We start from the raw sequence: 20,920 nt of genomic DNA, 5'->3' as shown, positions 1-20,920 counted from the left end.
ATCCTCCGAGATGTTTCCCAGACCGTCGCCAATAGCCCATTGTGCAGCTCTAGTGCGACGCAAATTAACAACAACAACAGCAGATCACTCCTCCGCGGATGCGATGCAACTGGTCGAGTGAATGTGCGTGGGTCAATTGAGTGCAATGAGAATTTTTCAAAGATCAAACACAGCGTGGGCAGGGTGTTGCGAGCTAATTGCCTTCAAAACACGCCAAAAACTGTAACCCGGAATTGTAGAACTCGCAGCGCTTGTTAGTGTAGAAAACACCATCCATAGACTAACTGAGGATGACCTCAAGACATGCCATCGCAATTTTGATACCTTGCAGAGGGGATTACTCTCCTGCTCTGGTAGTCCGATCACTTGTGCACGAAGTCGTGCACTTTACGGTAGAACAGTATACGAGGACCGACACCGCGCACCCTCGGTCCCTATGCAGGCTGATCAAAGTGGTCACCCACCCGCTTAATGACCGCAGCCAGTATACATATAGCCAGTTTAGTATTCTTGAAAAAGGAATGTATGAACATGTTGGATATGATGTTTTGGTCAATAATATGTAAATTACTCTTTATATTCCAGTCCAACGGAATGAAGAGTAGAACTAGGCTTACAGTGGGATTTGAGCCCGTAACCTCCACGCTTTCACCTTGCATTGATGTGAATGAAAGATGATGTCACAAATACAGTTACAATATATTTCGAAATCAATTAAAGATTATAATTAGTGACTGTAGAATAATAATAATGTATATTTTATTTAAATTTGGAAGCTTTAAGAATTACACTTCAACTCAAATTAATGACTTTATTTGTTATCTAATTAGTCGCGATTTATCAATGAATGAATCACGCCAAAAAGTGATGCAATTGAAATGAAATAACTGTTTTTCCTCCTCTCTGGTGGTCTGACTAGATTTGAAGTAGTTTTTCTTTCTTTTTCTTTCCCTGTGTTTTCTACCAACAGTTGTGATTTTTATTTCATAAAAATCTAAGAGAACTGCAATTAAAAACAGTTTCTTCCTGTTGAAGTTATCTGTAAGTATATTTGAAGTTAACTAAAAGGTAGTAGAGAATTTAAAAAATATTTGCTTTTATTCTGAGCTGTCAATAACGTTTGATATTTTTTATCATCCTTCTAAGTTTTCGAACACGAAACGTATTTTATATTATAAAGAAATATGACAGTTCATATATAATCCTAGAAATGATGGCTCTTTTTTCCAAATATTGATAATTCAAATATATGATGAAGTGTTTTAAAAATATATAAATAAAAAGCCGCATTTTCTCACTTTCAAAACATAACTTGTGCAGCACTTTGAAGAATCTATTCTATTGATTACATTTTAACATATTGCCTAAATTTTTGTGAAAAAAAAAACTTATGACCTCTTATTTCCGTAATATTGCCGGTGGCCTATGACATAAACTGTCCAGACAATTTTTTTGCAGCTTTTCCTACTAAACTGAAAAAAACTAAGCAAGTGATTGTGTATAGTGAACAAGATTTGAATCGATTATTAGAAATTATCTAATATACTATGTCATTGCAATAATAGCAGTTTACTGATTGTTTTGAATGTGCATTCATAAATGTTTATTTTTCAATAGAGTTATGTAGTATATGCCTGTATAAGTTGATAATCTTTGTTTTTCAATCATATAATATAACCAGAGTGAGTTAACTATAAGTATTGCATTGGTGGTTAATTTTGACAATTCATAGTTAAATTTTTAAATTTCAGTGGTTCTATATATTACAATATGTCTGCGTAAGTTTGTAATATTTGTTTTTTAACTGTGCAGTATAATCAGTGTAAGTTGATCACGTGTGGTGCATTGCCTAAGTGGTCAACTTACACTGGCGGTGGTTGTATAGAAAGAAAAGAGGGTAATTGTTTTATATCTTAAATCGTGCTATTTTTGTATTTTATCAATGATAAAATTTTATCTTTTTTACATAACTTAAGTATTTTATTTAGTAAATACACAATATATCTGAAAAATTAGATTAATATCTTTACATTTGATATTAAACTGATTTGTGTAAGAAACATTTAACTAAGTATAATTTATTAGTGTTGTATGCCGATCATTAAAAACAATAATTGTTACCAAAGTCCTTAATTATTTTTACGTATTAACAATTCACAAAGGAGTTAAGGTTAGCTTTTTAGACTGTTTCGTGAAGTTTGTGAAATTCTAGTGAATAACATGCAGCATAGAAATATTCTTGAAAATGTTTTTTTCTTCTGATCAACTTGTGAAAGAATCTAGGATAACATTTAATAGCACTTCCCGGTACTTATGTATTACTCGATTCACGCTGTAGCACGTATGGTCCACCTCACCAAATTTGTACTTTTATAGTAGTCTGATACCACACGCCCTATTTTTTTTCAATTTTTACTATTAGTTGACACTCTCCCTATATCTTGTTCAAATTTTCAATCGTTCATAAAATACTTTTTATATTCATCCACTCTAGTTAAAATGCATTTTTTTAAACTTGTAGTGGTTGACACTAGATGTTAATACAGTTTTTTCAAATATTAATTCATTCATTAAATTTAATTAATTAATTTTAGTTTTATATGTGAGAAAAAATAGCAATTATTTAATAAAAAAGTAACTGAAATAAAATTTTTCTTTGTTGACCTAAGTAGTAATTATATAGTAATTCCTACTTAGTACAGTGTTTTCACTATAGCGCGAGAACGCGAGAATCTCGCATATTTTTTTCTTTTCTCGCATTAAAAAATGATTAACGCGAGAAGTTCTCGCACTCTATTAATGAATTTCAAAATGAGCTAATCTCGCGAATTTTGTAAAAAATTTCGTCTTCCGCTATTTTAAATGAAATCCGTTTCACTTTTCTTCCTTGATCTTTCCTTATTTTCAACATCGGTCCTTGTTATCAAGCTTTCCTATTTATCAGTATTGTTCAGAACCAGTGCGAACAGCTGAACACAATGCACCCCCTAAACCCTTTCAGAACACATTTCTCTTCAACCACGTGTTAACCGTAGGTAAGGTTTCTTCATGTAAGACGTTTAAATTTTTTGAGCTTGAATGTAAGATGGACAAATACCTTGTTAAGGCAACATTTTCTAGTCCGTGACGGACAAATGAAAATGAAACAAATGTGGGTAGGAACGGTCAAAACGAAACAAATACGGATATTCAATGGCTACGGATCAAATACTAGCATGAAGTAAGAACATGAAAATAACTTCACTATTCTATAGCAGAAATAATTGAAAAACCTATGCTGGCAGATGAAGAGAATAGGAAAGTGTGTGCACAATGCTACAAATTTACTTAGTGGTTCCAAATAGTTCAGCATGTGTTGCACCCAAAACCGAATTAAGACAAAATATACTAACAGATTGACTGATAAGCATTTGAGCAATCTAATGAGAATAGCTGATGAAAAAGTAGATATAGAACATTTTCCATGTGATAATGCAGCAAAAATATTCAATGCTTTAAAAATTAGATGTTAAAAATGAAATATTTCTTTTCCAAGTTTATTCGTGTTTTGTTTTTTTTCATTTTTAGAAATCTCACCTAACTTTTTGAAATCTCACCCAGTTTTTGAGAAAAGGGTGAGAAATTCTCACCCACTTTTTTTCTGTAATGAAAACACTGTAGTAGTAATTTTATATTACTTGTAACTAAATGGTAATTTTATATTGTTTCTATTTAGATTAAAATCTATCAAGATGAGCTTGCAGTGGACTTTAGTTGCCGGTTTCCTATATGCTGAAATAGCTGTAGTTCTTATTTTGATGTTACCTTTCATATCAGCTACTATGTGAGTTTTTTGGATGTAGAAGTTTGTTTTCTAATTTCAATAAACTTCTAATTATTCCTGGTCTAGTTCTGGGACAGAATTGACTAATTCTCTGTAATATTTTCAAATATTAATATTTTGTTTGTCTGAGGTGTTTCAATATATAAGGTATGTTTAAGGTGTATCTCAGTTGCTTGTTCCGATTGGCATATTTTGTTGATCATTGTTAGCCTCAGCACGATAAAACTTAACTATAAAACTCTGAATTTACAATAAAACTTTAATAAAGCTCTAAAACCTTGCATAAAAAGTGAGTTTTCAAATTTTGCCTATTTCTCATGCGTTCAACCAATGGTTCGTTAACGCACCATTAAATTGAGTTAAAATTTTATTAATTTTTTGTGATATTTGTTTTATTTTGAAGTTATTTTTAGAACTTACAACTTTAACCCATTATAAAAACATATAATAGACCTAAAGTTAAATAATTATACAGTTTTTTTTTAAAAAAAGAGGACTTTTTCAACTACAATTTGAAGCTCAAAAGCTAGTGTGTTTTGAAAATTTCTCAACAGAAATTATTTACTCCAATTGAATTACTTATATTTTATAGATGTCTTTAGAACCCTTAAAAACAGCAGAAAAACCTTTCAGAGAAAGGTTTGAGAAGTATTGTTGGAGGAATTCAAAAAAATAGTGTGTTGCTTAGAAGAACAAATCTAGAGTTTTATCACTCATATAATGGACCTGACATTATTAACTTAATTAAACGACAAAGAATAAAGTGGTCAGGCCACGTTACCAGAAGGGATGAAGACCATACCACAAAATGAGTTTTCAGTGCCAGACCAGTTGGTACACGGAAAAGAGGCAAGCCGAATTTGAGGTGCTTAGATGACCTACAAAAAGACCTTTTGGTTTTGAAAACTGGAAAACGCTAGCAGGGAAAAGGTTAGCCTGAAAAGAAATTCTTGAGAAGGTCAAGGCCCACGATGGGCTGTCATGATGATGTTTTGAAATTCGTTAGTTTCTCTATTACAATAGATATAATATTTCCAGGGGTCTGTTTAGAAGAAATTTGGGTCCGTTAACGGACCCTTCACAAAATATCTTTTCATAAAAACGGACCCTTCACAAAATATTTTAACTTAAAAACGGACCCCTCACAAAATGATTTTTCTTTTAATCGGACCCTTCACAAATTTGTTTATCTTCATTATTATTTTGTTAATCGAATAAACCCTTTCCAGGGCAGAAATCAAGAAAGATGGATGTAAATGAATTAAGTTTTGTCTTCGGCATACGATTCTTCCATTATTCGTCCGAAATTAATATTCTGTGTTCAGCAGTATAGGCTAAATACCAAATATTTGTATGTTGCATCTATAATTTAGAAGCAGCAATTGTTGTTTATTTTTTAAAATTTAATTTTTTTAATTATAATTTTACAGTTTTGAGCATAATCTTGTATGTCTTTACAATTTAAAAACTCCTTGAAAAAGTTTTTTTTTTGCAATAACGGACCCTATTTGCACAAATTCATAAAAGCGGACCCTGGTTAAAAGAATGTGAGTAATTTTTTCACAATTTCACGAGAAACGGACCTTTCACAAAATGTCTGGACAGACCCCTGATTTCATAAATTCTCTTACTAATAGATGAATAGTGGAGAAACATTGTTTGAATAGCAAATTTATTTTATTTCTCATAGAATTTTTGAAGAGTTTGAAATAAGGATCCGAAAATACTTAAAAATGATCCAGGAATTTTGTCTTTATAACCCATAATTTTCAGAGACTAGCTGAACTTGAACTGTCCCACTTTTTTTTGAAAATATTATAAATCATTAAAAGTGTTATAATTTTTATCCCTGGAACTATGTGTTACTTAGCAAATCACTTGAATTTTGAAGAAAAAAAAAATAAAGATTAAGCAGTTTTTCTTTCATATAATAACCACAATTTCAATGGCTTGACTCAAATTTTTCTGTTTTGCAAAAGGTTGAAACTATTTGAGATTCTCATGTACTTAAATATTCTCAGTAAATTCCATTTCATGTCTACATAGAAAAAGTGTCTTTTTCAAATATGTACACATGGTGCTTATCGTTTTTAAAAAGTGCTTAAAGGTGCTTATTTTAGATTTTTTTAAAGCCCTTAGAGGTGCTTTTTTCATTGGGTGTTTTTAAAAAGTGCTTAATTTTCCCTTTCCGAAAATAAGATATTCGAAAAGGCATGTCAGTTTTTGCCATGTAGTATGTAAAAATGTGCTTTTCACATTGTTCTATTTAACGTTTTCAAAATTCATTCAACCACCATCTATTTTGGTGTACCGTCGGACGTTCGCGTATGAAAGCGTCAATCATTTTACATGTTTGATGAAATTCTTGTGCATCCGCATGTGCGTCTACTAAACTGGGTTTGGAAAGATTATTGCACTCTCATGTGCAACTCTGCATTTTGCAAGATATTCTCCATTTCAGTCTTCATTTTCCAGTTTCCACCCTCTGATATTGAACCAAAAAATCTCTTGATCGTTTTTTAATGGCTAATATAATCAAGAAAAGAGTTCTTTGTCAGAAATGAGTTATTTTATTATAATCATGTAAAGACTTTGAAAATTATTTTGTGTTTTTTAATGGATATAGTACTTAAAAATATTTTTTGAGTGCTTAAAAAGCACTGAAAAGGTGTTTTTTTTTTGTTGAAAGATTTTGTTACGCACCCTGTTTACACCTATTACTTTATATATTTATTTAGAATGAATTTTAGTCTTTGACTTGAAATTAATATTTTCTTTTCATATTTTAAATAGGTGGCAGAAATTATTCAAGTCAAGGTTTCTTCAAAGTTTAGCTTCCTATTCAAACTTCTATTTCTCAGCATTTTTTGTAATTTTGCTGTTGCTATTTTTAGGTATGTTGTTTTTAATCAAACTATTGTTTTTTAAGAAATATATTTCTATATTGCATACTCTATTTAAATTTTTTTTATGCTATTACCATATCCGTGGCAGAATTGCGGAGACAATATCGCAGAACGTTTGAGTTTTTTGCAGAAATAAACGGCACTGAAAAAAATGCAAAGTGTTGCTTTGAAAAAACCCCAACTATATTAGATTGGGCATAATTAAATATCTAACACAAAAAATAAACAAAGTAATAGTAATCATAGCGAAAGAAAGCAAATATTAATTTAAATTAGTAAGTCTAACTTAACTTCGACAGCAATCCTTTATTTTTGATTTTTGATAGGATTGCAGTACATGCAAATCAGTTAAAAAAAATTAAAATTGAGCAAGAAAAATAAATATGGATGACAAAATATTTCATAAAAGGAAAGAAAACGTATTTATTTACATTAATCATAATCCGAGAATTCATCGAAATAAATATCAGAGTTATCATTCATCAGTAATATCATTATATATAGATCTGACTTAACTACTAAAGATCCTTTTTTTAGACTTTCTAAGAATGCTGTTTAGACAACTGATTTTGGGATTGTGGGCTCCTAAAGCGACTATTTTTGAGCATATTTGGGCCATGCCTATCAGGTTGGCTGGTTTAAACAATTGTGGTTTAAACCATGATTTTAACTAATATTTTTTTAATTTTTTTTTTAAATATTTTATGTAATTAAATTTTCTACTTATATAAATACCTTCAGTTTGATTGTAATGAAATGAAAAAAGATAAATTTTCTTGCATTTTTTTTCTTCTACTTTTGTATGTGATTGTTATTGGAAATTCATATTTCAAATAAATATAAATCTGAAGTTTTTAAATGATTACGTAGAACTGGTTTTTTACAAAAATATCTATGTTAAGCAACATTCGTGCTTTGTTCAGAAGCCAATTTCTCCCATAACAGAAGGACAATTATTTTAATAATAAGTATGTATTATTATTAAAATTTAATGACTTAAACAAATAAAATTAAATAAAGTAGCAGAAAGTTAAAAGTTGATCATGTGTATTTTTTTTAAAAAAATTATTTGTTTTTTGAAGCATTTTAAGATCTATATATCATTCTTTAAAAGACTGTTTGAGTATTCATACTTAAGATTATTTGATTATAAAAATTAGCTATTTGTAATTGAGAATTCAATATGTATTTTTAGTAGTGTGTTTAGTATGTGATTTGTTAATTTACTGGTATTAATAGAATTCTATTATGTTACTTTAATAGTTCTTTATTAATTATAAAATTAAGTTTTACTATACTTTTTAAAGTGAAGTATTGAAAAACTACTTATCTGAATTTTTGTTCAAAAAGCAGAATTTTTTTATAAAATGTTTAAAATAAACTTAAAATATTTAATACTTTTTTTTTGAAAAAAGTTTCTTTCACTTGGGCTGGAAGAAACCTATTTCTTCCAGGGAGATATTTTCTGAAATTTTTCATTCCTGATGTAAAATAAAGTTAGAAAATTTAATATTAAGTCAATGTCTCTTAAAAATGCTTAAAATACACATCCCATGTTCTGTAGTTTTTTAAATTATTTAAATAATGTAAATAATGAAGAGTTAAAGCTCATTTATATTAAAATTTGTATTGATTTAATAAATAAAAAACAAATCTTTAATTTAGAATAATTGATATTAATACATCTAAATGTATCTTGCTAAATAAGAACATTAATGTAAACAATTCTGAATTATGTAATTTCCTTATATGCCAACAATCAAGAAAGTAAACTAATTTTTACGTACATGCACTATTAAAAAAACAAGAGTTAAATGTTTATTTGCTTGTTAAATGGAGTTGCGATAAGTATTCAAGATCTTTTTTTATATGTTTTTTTATCATGTTCACATATTTATGAGCAAAAGTGAATAGTTTAGTTTTGTTTGTATTCTTTATCAAAATATTTTGAATGGGGCTTAACATGTTATTTAAATTCTTGTTTGAAAAAGCAGGAAGAAAAAAAAACCTGGCTTATACCAAAAGAATTCCAAACCAGCCTTGTATCTATTGAAGTGTTTGGAAAACAATGCAACTTGTGAAACAGTGATTTTATTTTTTATTTGTGCTTAAAAATATTTTTTGAGTGCTTAAAAAGCTTATTTTTTGTTGAACGATTTGGCTACACACCTGGGAAAATATTTAGCTACGAATTAGCATACTTGTGTCTGCAATGAGTTGCTTTTAGATACTTCTGGTTTGTAAGTTGTTAATATTAACTTCTTTATCCACTAATGATTCCTTTTTCCTGTTAGATTCTATTCGACAGATGAATAAATACTCCACAGCTAAGGATCAGGAAATGAGTCATGGTCACCTTGATGCTGAACTCCAACAAAGTATGCGAATGTTCCGGGCTCAGAGGAACTGCTACATTGCAGGATTTGCCCTATTCCTTGCACCGTAATAACATCCTTTGTCCTTTTATGCATAATTTATATTTTAATGTAATTTGTCCATTTATTTTAAGTTTCAGCCATTTTATGTAAGTTTAAAGTTGCTTCATTCTATTGTGAAAAAATTCATAACTACTATTTGTATGTTTGATTAACTTTGTAGTGTTTTTTGGCAGAGATTTAACTTTGAACTGTACAAGATTTATAAACTACCTGATATTATTAAATGCCTAAATATAAATTGAATGAATTTGATTTCAAACGTGATTCAAATAAGTGATGACAATATACAATGAAAAGAGTGCTTTTTAGACCCACTGCAACTAGAAAGCGGGGAAGGCCACGGTTGAGATGGGCTGATTCCGTGGAGTCTGATTTTCTTGCAATTAGGTAATGAAAAAAAATTGGAGATCAAAGATAAATCAAAAGTTGTTGTGGAGAAATTTTCAGAGGAGGGCATTGGCCCACAATGGGCTGTCTGGCCATCTATGATGCTGCTGCTTTTGTTTTCTATTGTGAAGGTAAGAAAACAGTGTAACGTCAAAAGCTGACCTCTACTTCCCTCCCAAAAAATAAAAAAAAATGGCTAGTCTATTTAACATGGTCTTTTCCATTTGTCAAACAAGTTTTGAAATAATTTTTTTTTTCTCAAGCAAGTAAATCACTGAGTTCTATAGAGAAGTCTTCTTAATGTAATTATATGCTATAATATAATAAGTTTTTAATTTCAAATAATTTAAATTGGGAGAAAATATTATCTAAGTGTGAAGGCCTCAGATTACCGATTGTTTTCATTATGTCTGAAAATTTTTAATTAAATAGTTAATGAGTTAATAGCCAATAAATGCTTTAATGGAATTCAAAAATACATCAAAGCTGATATAATTCATTGAAAAACAAAAGTTTTATTATATAAATCTCTTTTAAGATCAATTTTAACATATGCTTGTGAAACCTGGACCATATCTTGTACGAATGAGGTTATGTTGGGTACCTTTGAGAGAAAGGTCTTGTGAATTATTTTTGGAGGAATTCAAAGAATGGTGTGTGGCTAAAAAGAACAAATTTAGAGCTTTAACACTCATCTAATGATCCTGACAGTATTAACTTTATTAAACGACAAAGAATAAAGTGGGCAGACAGTGGGAAGTTTGAGATGCATAAATGGCCTAGAAAAAGACCTTTTAGTCTTAAAAACTAAAAACTGGAAAATGCTAACAGGAAAAAGGTTAGGCTGGAAAAGACTTCTTGAGAAATCCAAGGCTCACCCTGTGCTGTCGAGCTATTGATGATGATTTCCAAAAATCTGCAATATATATTATCATTGTAGTCAATAAGTTTTAAAGGGTTGAGAGAGAGGGAAAGCATGTAACTGTCCGACTGGATATGCACATTTTTCTTTTTGAACATATTCAGAGTTAGCTGTTATGCTTATAAAAATTTAGAATAGATAAACATTGAGTGTTTAGATCAACCAGAAATAATTTGTTTCATTATTATATATATATTTCCTCATACATAATACGGTTCATTAATTTAAATAACTGTTGTATATGAAAACATTATGCTAAATCTTATCACATTATCACTTTTTAGCATCTGCTTAATTTAATTATCTGTGAGCGAAATTTGAATAGACATCATCTTTTAGTTGTATAAACAAGCCTACCAAATTTAGTTTATGTAGCAGAACTCCTTTTGGGTTGTCACGAGGAAAACCTGGAAAATACAGGGAATTTAAAAATCACCTGAAATTACAGGAAAAATGCAGGGAATTTTTATTTTTTCTTCACGAACTGGGAAAATACAGGGAATCTTTTGTCTTTTAAAAAAGGGTGACCACTCAAAGTGTAATCTATGGGATATTTGAGGATGATATTTTAGTTATACTAAACTATTTAATTTACTATAGCATTATTTAAATATGTTCAGCTGTTCCTTTTTTCCTCTATAAGTTATCCCCTCAATTAAAATTAGTATAGTTAGCCCAAATTTAGCTGACAAAAGAGCACAATCATTGTGTTTCCTCTAGTTACATTGTGTATACAATTTTTTCTCTCCAGATTTGAGTGGCAACCCTGTTCTTGGTGTTGGGATTCCCCCCCCCCTCAGTGCCAGGGTGCGTAGCGTTTTTAAAATGTGCTTAAAGGTGCTTATTTTATTTGGTGTTTGTAAAAAGTTATTAATTTTCAATCCTTTAAAAAGATATTTTTTCTTTACTGTGTCAATTGTAGTTCTAAATTTTAAAGAAAATTTCACCATTTTCATAATTTTCTCTACAATATTTATCAGAAACTAGTCATTTTATTCTAATTATGTAAAGTTTTTGAATTTTATTAATATAATGTTTATAAATTAAGAACTTTAAATGGTAGAAAAAATAATTTTTATTACTGCAGCGATCATAATTATGATTTTTTTTTGGGGGAAATGATTAAAATTATTTTTTGAGTGCTTAAAAAGTACTTAAAATGTGCTTATTTTTCGTTGAAAAATCTGGTTATGCACCCTAAGTGTACAGTGTATGTATATGAACAAATTCAATTTAGTATAGATTTATTTTTATCTGTTTATACGCAGTTCTTGATAAATGAATTTTATTTTATGCCAGTGTCATTCGTCGCTTGACTTCTTTACTATCTAAGAATGCAGAGTTGATTGCAAGAGAGTGTGCTTCTTTGAAACAAGCTCAAAGTGCTGCAGATGCTGCCAAAAACCTGATGGCTGAGAAGGAAAAGGTATTTCAAAAAATATTTAATGACTCAGGGTTTGTTTGCCTGAGGGAGAACTTTTAAGGTTTCTAAGCATTTAATGATAAACACTCTTTTGTTGGAAATTATTTCAATTGGGTACTTGCACTTCAAGGTGACTTTCTCATCCACATATGTGACTTATGACATGAATGGCAGCTAATCTTTATCAGCCAAATGGCATATAAAAGTTGAGCTAAGTTTCTCTACATAAGTTAGAATGTTAATCAATGTATTTAAATACAGTGCTGCATTACACATTGAATTGGTTGATTGTAATTCATTATCACCTACTTCTTTTACTTAAACTTAGATTTAACAAATCCCTTATCTTTGCGTTGCTGGAAAGTAATTTTATAGATCTTGTTTATTTAGTTGTCAAAGAGTATAGAAATATTTGTTTAAAAAAATTATTACATTTCTTAAGAAAATAAAATTTTTATTTGCACTTCTCAGAATCCCTTAAAAAGCAAAGCAGATTTTTAAATAATTTTTAAATTTTTCTTTTATTTGATTGATTTAAATTAATAATTAAAATCTGTGATTTAAATCATTGGCTAAACATCTTTTTTTGTTTGAATTCAAATCCAGCATCTTACTATTTTAAAACTTCTGTCTGTGTAGAATATAGTGGTTGTGCTGTGTCATAAGCATTAGATTATTAGTCCCGCAGTGGATTGTTTGTTAAGACACGATTCTCAGTAGAACCCCAAAGTTAAGCATCACTGGCTGCAATCAGTGAGCGGGTCGGTGATCACTTTGATCAGCCTGCGTAGGGACTGAGGGTGAACAGTATCGGTCTTCATTAAACCGTGTTACCGTAAAGTGCTCGACTTCGCACAGGGGTTATCGGGCTACCAAAGCCTGTGTAGAGAATCAAAATTGAGATGGCATGTCATCGGATCATCCTCGTGAATGTTTCCCAGACCGTCCCCAATATCTCATTGTGAGCTCTAGCCCCAAGGCGGAATCACAGCAACATTGTTACAGAATGTTAGAGTTCTTGTGGGAAGATTTGTCTTTCTACAGAAATTTACGCTTGATTTTGATCATGCATTTAGACAATCACTTTTTGGCTTGCCCAATTTATGCAGATTTTATCGTAAATCAATGTCTTGTTTCGATTGTATTTTCGGAAGTTATTGATATAGATTTTTATGTGGTGTTTAATATCCCGATATATTTCAAACAATGTGGAAAATTCAAATGGCACATTTGGGTATCCTTTTTTTAAGGCTATGATTCTATCGATTTTTTGGCTGTTATTGCTATTGATTTCTACAAGTTTTTAAATCCGATATGTTTTATATGATATTATTAATTACAACAACCTAATCTCGAAACGAAACACGCATTTGAGAAATCCCTTTTTCGAGGAGACTGATTCACGTGATTTCATCATCAATCTTTTTTTCGGCAATCACTACTACGGATTTCATGATTTTTTAAAAATTTTTTTATTATGATTATTTACAAACTGTGAAGAAGGAAATATTTAGTGTGCCACCCCTACAAAATTCGAGAATATCACCCATAATATTAGAATAAAAAATTATTACATGTTTACTTAAAAAACATTATACAGTTTTTTTTGTAAACACAGCGCTTCTGTTATTTTAAATTAGTAACATGTATGTTTGTTATTGTTAAAAGTATCTTGCAGAAAGATATTAGTGCTAGAGAATTTTGTCGCAGATAGCTCGAAAAAATTCTGCCCCAGGGGAGCTCTGGTGGGACTTAAATAAAGTACCATTAGATTTTTAACCATAGATGCCACTAACTTCTAATTTAATATCTTTTTTCTAAATCCCTAAAATATATTTTTTGATGATTGATGCTATGTGGTTGTCTATGTATGATGAAAGGGTGCTTAGATATTAATTTAATACTTTTATACCAGTATTTTTCTGCCTTTCCCACCACACTGTACTTTGTCCTTTTGTTCAATTTTACAAATTTATTATTGTTGAAAGGGACACAATTTATTCTTTCTTCTTCTAAATTTTGAAGATGGAGCAGCAAGAGAGTAAAGACAATAGACAGAATGAAGAATACGAAAAAAGAGTGAAAAGTCTGGAATCTGAATTAAAAGAAAAATCACAGGGTAAGATTTCCATATTTTCATAGCAAATTTTTTTTTCTTCACAACAATATTTTTAACAATGTTTTTTTTTTTAATTTTTCTTTAAAAGGAATTATATTTAAATATATAAACAGGGTGCATATCGTTCATAAAAATGAGCTTAAGGGTGCTTTTTTTTCATTTAAAGGTGCTTTTTTTCAAGATTTTTCTTTACCATGCTGATTTTAGCCACAAATTATGAAAAAAGACATTGTTCTATTTAATGTTTTCACAAATAATTCAACCCCCATTTATGTCCGTAGAGCATAAAAAAGCCATTCGTTTTGCATGTTTGATGAAATACTTGCCGCATGTGCGTATACTCAGCTGGATTCAGTGGGAAGGGTTTTTGCCCTCTCATGTGCAACTCTGCTACATTTTGATGCAAGTGATTCTCAATTTCGGGCTTCCTTTTTTTTCCTCTGAAATTGAACCAAAAAAATTTCTCGAATTTTCGCTTATTAACTGATCATTGTCAAACTTTTTTCTCTAATAGAGATAGAAAATTTTAATTTTCTTGTTAATTTCATTGTTGGTGACGTGCCATTGTCTTCGTCACTGGAAAGCTAATTCCCTTCTCATGATATTCTATTTATAGACCCAATGTCATAATCTTTGAACTTGACTTGGGGATCATTCACCAATTACATATTTTTATGGGTGTTCCCAGAGCAGTCAAGAGTCCTGAAGCTTCATCTCCCCAAAATTTCTATCTCCCTTTTATTCATTAAATTTAAGAATCAATTGAAAATTTTAAGAGAAATAGTTTTACCTTAGGGACCGTCCATCAGTTGCATAAAATTTTTGTAAACTTTTATTGTACTTTATTACTTTTTTTGCTTATTACTTTTTATAAATTATTGTATTATTACTTTTAAAATTTTCAGTACTCTTATGTTTTATGAGTCTGAAGTGTGGGGCTTTTAATACTTTTAATGCAGCAAAAAATCTTACGTTTAGTTATGTAAGAAAGTTCAGATTTGTCATCCCAAGAAACTTTAATTCATCTCTTAATGATTTTATTTACAAACAATCAAAATTCAATTATCTCAGATTTGTTAAATATTATGTATGTAGGGACCATGTAATAATTTATTTCTGACAAAATGTTTAGCTTCAATACTCATTGTATTTACATTTCAAAATTATTTACTTTTTTTTAATCGTCAATTAAAGAAATACTGGATAATGTAAAAAATAATTTTAAAAAAATTTAGGGGCCATTCACTGATTAACATTTATAATATGAATTTATTAAGAGTTTTCTTAGTTCTTTACATATCTTTATAAATTCGGTATGATCAATATTATTGGTCTTGTTAATGTTTTGCTGAATATGCTTTTATCAATAACTATTATTTAAATCTGAAAAAATACATTTGATATCCTTTTTAAATATAAGTTAAAATAATCATTTTGAATTAAATTTTTTACATACTTAAATTATGCAATTATTAATTTAAAGATGGAATGAGATAATAAAGATGCTACTTAATATTTAATATCTTTAAAATTGGGATAAATTGTTTTTGTGGTGGCTAATATAAATCCAAAAATATTTAAAAAATATTTCCAAAAATATTTAAAAGAAGTTATTTTACTTAAGGAAAAAAAAAGAAAAATGTTAAAACTTTTGGGAAAATTTTGATATAAAAAAATCAGCTTTGTTTTGAAGAAATATTAGGATCTGAGAATTTTCTGCACTCCTGCTTATATGTACATGAATGTTTCCAATAAATCATAAGTATAATGTATTCCCTGATAAGTAAACTAATTATAATTTACAAAAAATATAAATGTTTGAATGAGTTAATACTTTTTTTTAAATCAAACCGAAAAAAAGGATTCCCTTTTTCTCGCTGACCAGAGCCAAAACCTGTCCTAAACAATGACCCCATACCCCTACTTGAAATAGTTATACCTCTTTACCATAGTCACCGTCATAGGATCCAGACAAATGACAAATAGGGGAGTTCTTACTTTAGACAAACTTTACCTTTCATTGCAAAAGCATATTGAAAAGTAAAAGTACAGTCTGATTACACATTGCACCTGTAGTTCAATAGGACCACTGGAAACATACATTGTTTGCCCTTGTTGACTTCTCGGGGCGCAATATTTCTTGAAAGTTGAGTGTTTTGGGGGGCAGTAGAGCCGGACAGTCAACTAAAAAAGTGTGGTCCTTTTCTGGGCTCATTCAGAATTTTTTTTTTCGTTATTGGCTCAGTTAATTGAGGCTCTACTGTAGTGTTTTTTTCTTCAAAGACTTGTTTGATAATGTATTTTATGTATTTCAAACTCTCACCTATTTTTATTTTTTAGAATTGTTGAAAGCTCAGAAAAATCTCGAAAGCATGAAGAGTCAAGCGGAAGCTACAAATAAAGAATATGACAGGTTATTGGCTGAAGTTGATGTGCTACAAGTAAGTTTTGCTTAATTAAAATTTGCAATTAAAATAAAATAAAAATCTGTTAAATGCTTGTTGCACTTTCACTTGAAATCATGTTGAGTTTAAATAATAGAGATAGCATAGATTTCAATCTTGCCTAGAGTTCAACCCACCTTGTTCAAAGTAAACTATTTTTTGAAAGTTTTTTTTTCTTCATTTGTTTCTTTAATTTCGAAAATTAATTTTTAAAGTTACTTTGTCAATTATGTTTTAAAATTTTTCAAAAGTTAAATCCGTAAGTAGCAAATATGTATTTACATGAATTCAAAGTCAGTCTTGCATCCAATACTGAGCTGTAGTTTCTTACTTTTTCCAATCGCAGATTTGAAACTGGAATGTAACCTAATGTAAATTTTGAGGGGGCATAGCGTTTTTAAAAAGTGCTTAAAGGTGCTTTTTTCATTAGGTGTTTTTAAAAAGTGCTTAATTTTGCCTTTTCCAAAATGAGATGTTTTTTTACTGTGTCAATTTTCATCATGAGGGTTGCAAAATGCATGGTTTTCACATTGTTCTATTCAACGTTTTCACAATTTATTCAACCACAATCCATTTCAACTTACTGTCAGTTCGTAGTGTATGAGAGCGCCATTAAATTCACACTTTTGATGAAACACTTGCAGGGTCCACATGTGCGTATGGGCTGTATTCATTGGGAAGGATTATTTTGTTTTCATGAAAAACTCTGCTGCATTTTGCAGGAGATTCTCAATTTCAAGTTTCATTTTCCGTCCTGTGAAATTTAATCGAAAAATCTCTCTAATTTTTACTGCTTACAGGGACCAACTAAGCATTGTCTTTCTTTTCTTTTCCCTAAAAGCAAAGAACATTTTATTTCTCTTGTTAATTTTTTCGTTGGTGAAGCAACATTGTCTTTATCACTGGCAAGCTAATAGCCTTCTCGCATTCTTCTATTAATAGATCAATACACTAATCCTTGACCTTGATTTGGGGATCAATCACTAATTACGCATTTTTATGTGGGTCTCCAGAGTATTAAAGAATTACAAAGCTTCATCTCGAAATTTCCATCTCCCTCTTATTCATTTAATTTAATAATGATAAGAATTGAGATTTTAATTTGTAAGTTTTTTTACTTAAAGGATCGTCCACCAATTGTATAAAAGTCTTGTAAACTTTTATTGTAATTTACTACTTTTTTTTACTTATTACTTTTTATCATTGTATTATTACTTTTAAACTTTCATTACTTTAAAATTGTTTCATGAAAAAACTACATAATATTTATAGACAAGGTTTATTGAAGTGAGAGACTTTCACTATTTTAAATGAGCAAAAAATCTTACATTATTCAAATTTGTTATTCCAAAAAACTTTAAATGGGTTAAACTTAAAACTTTAATGATCTTATTTAAAAGCAGATTAAATAAATTTAAAAAAAATCAATTGTCTCAATTTGTTAAATATTATGACTGCAGGGACCATATAACTTTTGACAAAAATATTTAGCTTCAATACTCATTCTATTTCTGAACCAACCAACAAATTTTATTATAAATCTATTTGGGATCGTATAATATAAATTTATTTGGGGACTATATATAATATAGTCCCTAATAAATTTATATAATAAATTTATTAGGGACCATATTATATACATTTTTTAGGGGCCATCCATTACGTTTGTGAATTATACTATTTTTTAAAATAAAATTAAATGCAAACTTAAACAAAAAACGTAATTTTTTATTTATTTAAAATAGATCTATCATTCATTATTGGTAAATTTGTTTTTACACACTTATATCAGTTGGGATAAATTTCACAGATAATACTAGATTATTTACTAGATAATACTAATTTTATAGATTAATTAATGCTAGTAGAAATCACAAAATTTGATAATTCAAATTAAGGGACCTAATTATATACAAGGTTGTGATATCTCCTTAACCACGTTAAAAATTGTTTGAAACTTTTCGAAAATTGAGTTATTCTTTCAAAAAGAAACTCAATAATTTTATATTATCAAACTTTTAAGGTGATAAATTCAGGTCATACGCTTTATTATTTTAAGCAAATGCAGTTACATCTTGTAGGATGGTTTTTGTAGCTATGCAATTATTGATGATTAATTTCTTTCATTTGATTTTAAAAAATTGCTTCCGAACTCTTGAATTTTAAATTGAGGGATCATCCATTGAAATTTCTTTTGTACAAATCTTGTAGGTTGGTTTTTGTAGTTACACAATTATTGATTTGTTTCTTTCATCTGATTTTAAAAACTGAATCCAAATCCCTAAATTATAAATTGAGGGACCATACACTAAAATTTCTTTTGTACAAATTGGCATATTTGCAGTGTTTTCATTTCTAGATTGAAATTCTTTGATTAAGGAAATCTTGAACTCAATTACAAATTTTAATTACATATTGGTATGGGGTATAATAACTAGTTTTTTTTTAATGAAACAGTTTTATAATTTTTCATGTTTTCACGCTATTATGAGTTGTTCAGTAGTGATAAAATTATGTTGGAAATTGTAAACCTAACAAAACAATTCTGAAATTAAAAATATCTTTTATTAATTTTTACAACAAAATTTGTTTTTATTACACACGTAAGTATAGCTAATCATACTATTTTTTTTTAATATGCTGTTTACTCATTTCAAAGTAGTCTGTATATGTATGCTATTCCAAAAAATGTCCTCCTTTTTATTTATCTTTGAAAAATGTTTTGATTTTTTTTTGATTTTTTTTTTTTTGATTTGATTTTCAGTCTGCGTAGGGACCAAGGGCGTGCGACATTGGTCCTCGTTAATCTGTGCTACCGTAAAGTGCTCGACTTCGCGCGCAGGTCGTCAGGCTACCGAAGCGGAGGTGCCATCCCCTCTGCAGAGGATCAAAATTGTGATGGCATGTCTTCGAATCATCCTCAGGGATGTTTCCCAGACCGTCACCAATAGCCCATTGTGCAGCTCAAGTGCGACGTAAATGAACTACTACAACAACATTTACCTTATAACCCAAGATTAACTTGATTTTTGACTTGAAGGTGTGCAGGATTTTTAAAATTTTGCCGATTGTAAGGAATCGAATTAGCCATAAATTTAAACTTCTGTTCTAATAAGTAACTTTATATATTCTGTATTTAAAACTACAAATAAACCCAGTGAGAAACAATTAAATGAACTAATTCATTAGAGAAAATAGCTCCCCAGTGCTGGTTTTCTTTTCCACCCCACTCTAACCTTCACTGTTCTCCACATTAAAACCCTTCATTGGTATTTTACTCTATTTTTGTGAATAGTTATAGCAAATGATCACGAAAATCATAGGAGGGCTAATAGTCGCCCATCAACATTTAAAAACTACTAAAGTTGGTGGGAATTATGCTTCCCATTACCTTATAAAGAGTTAATGTAATTAAATGTGGGGCGAGTAGTTATTGACAATGCCAACCTTTATCTATTTAAAGGTACTTCACATAGTGCGTAGGGTTTTTAAAAAGTGCTTATTTTCAATATTCCTTTTTTAAAAGCTCTTAAAGGTGCTTTTTTCATTGGGTGTTTTTAAAAAGTGCTTCATTTTCCCTTTTCGAAAATTAGATTTTTATTTTTACCTTGTCGATTTTAATTACGTGTTATGCAGAAGCGTGCTTTTCAAATTGTTCTATTCGATGTTTTCACAATTCATTCAACAATCTATTTCGGCTTACCGTCGGTCCATAGCGTATGAAAGCGCCTATCCTTTTACATGTTTGATGCAATACTTGTGAAATTGCATGTGCGTCTTTTGAGCTGGGTTCGGTAAAATTCTTGCACTCTCCTATGCAACTCTGCTGCATTTTTTAATGGCTAATATAATCAGGAAAAGAATTATTTGTAAAAAACTGGTTATTTTATCACTATCATGTAAAGTCTTTGAAAAATATTTTTTGAGTGCTTAAAAAGTACAGTCGGACCTTGATAATTTGACACTCGCTTAATTCGTCACTTCGGTTATTTCGGCGCTTTTTTCAAGTCCCGATTGATTTGCATTGGATTTAGTGTTAACAAACTCTGTTTAATACGTCATGGGGAAATTATGAACTTCGGATAAAATGACACTTTAAAGAATTCGCACTAGGCAACTGGTTCTTGGAATTCGGACACTGAAAGCGTTTTCCCCTGCCCTTTTGTCTCACTCCTCCTTCCACCACCTCTTGCTGAAAGAGTTGCTGCTTCTTATCTCTGACCTTACGAGGGGGTAATGGAATTCGGCACTGGAAGCGTTTTTCCCCTGCCCTTTTGTCTCACCCCTCCTTCCACCACGTCTTGCAGAAAGAGTTGCAATAATGCTCCTTATCTCTGACCTTAAGAGGGGGTAACGGCGGGGGCGGGAGAACAGGTGGCAGAAAACGAGCATGTTGGAATGCGCGCCTTTTCTTCTCTCTCCTGTGAAACTTAGTACGGCGTAGCAGTGCGGTGGTGT

The 20,920-nt window shown here is 30.0% G+C and overlaps 1 protein-coding gene across 1 annotated transcript in view; it reads left to right on the top strand.

The window, feature by feature from the left end:
* Window positions 1–615: 615 nt before the first annotated feature.
* The window catches only part of LOC107441458 (B-cell receptor-associated protein 31), a 23,143-nt gene continuing 2,838 nt past the window's right edge, over window positions 616–20,920 (top strand). The window contains exons 1-7 of the mRNA XM_087169471.1: window positions 616–1,041; window positions 3,716–3,823; window positions 6,617–6,717; window positions 9,024–9,171; window positions 11,776–11,902; window positions 13,925–14,018; window positions 16,359–16,459. Coding sequence (XP_087025597.1) covers window positions 3,732–3,823; window positions 6,617–6,717; window positions 9,024–9,171; window positions 11,776–11,902; window positions 13,925–14,018; window positions 16,359–16,459 — 663 coding nt within the window. The 5' untranslated portion in view covers window positions 616–1,041; window positions 3,716–3,731. The remainder of the gene's footprint in view (window positions 1,042–3,715; window positions 3,824–6,616; window positions 6,718–9,023; window positions 9,172–11,775; window positions 11,903–13,924; window positions 14,019–16,358; window positions 16,460–20,920) is intronic.

This window comes from Parasteatoda tepidariorum, chromosome 8 (genome assembly GCF_982258835.1).
Source record: "Parasteatoda tepidariorum strain Cologne lab strain chromosome 8, Ptep-v5.0, whole genome shotgun sequence".
NCBI lineage: Eukaryota > Metazoa > Arthropoda > Arachnida > Araneae > Theridiidae > Parasteatoda > Parasteatoda tepidariorum.
Note: the sequence above shows the minus strand (reverse complement) of the source record. Positions and strands in the feature narration are given on the sequence as shown.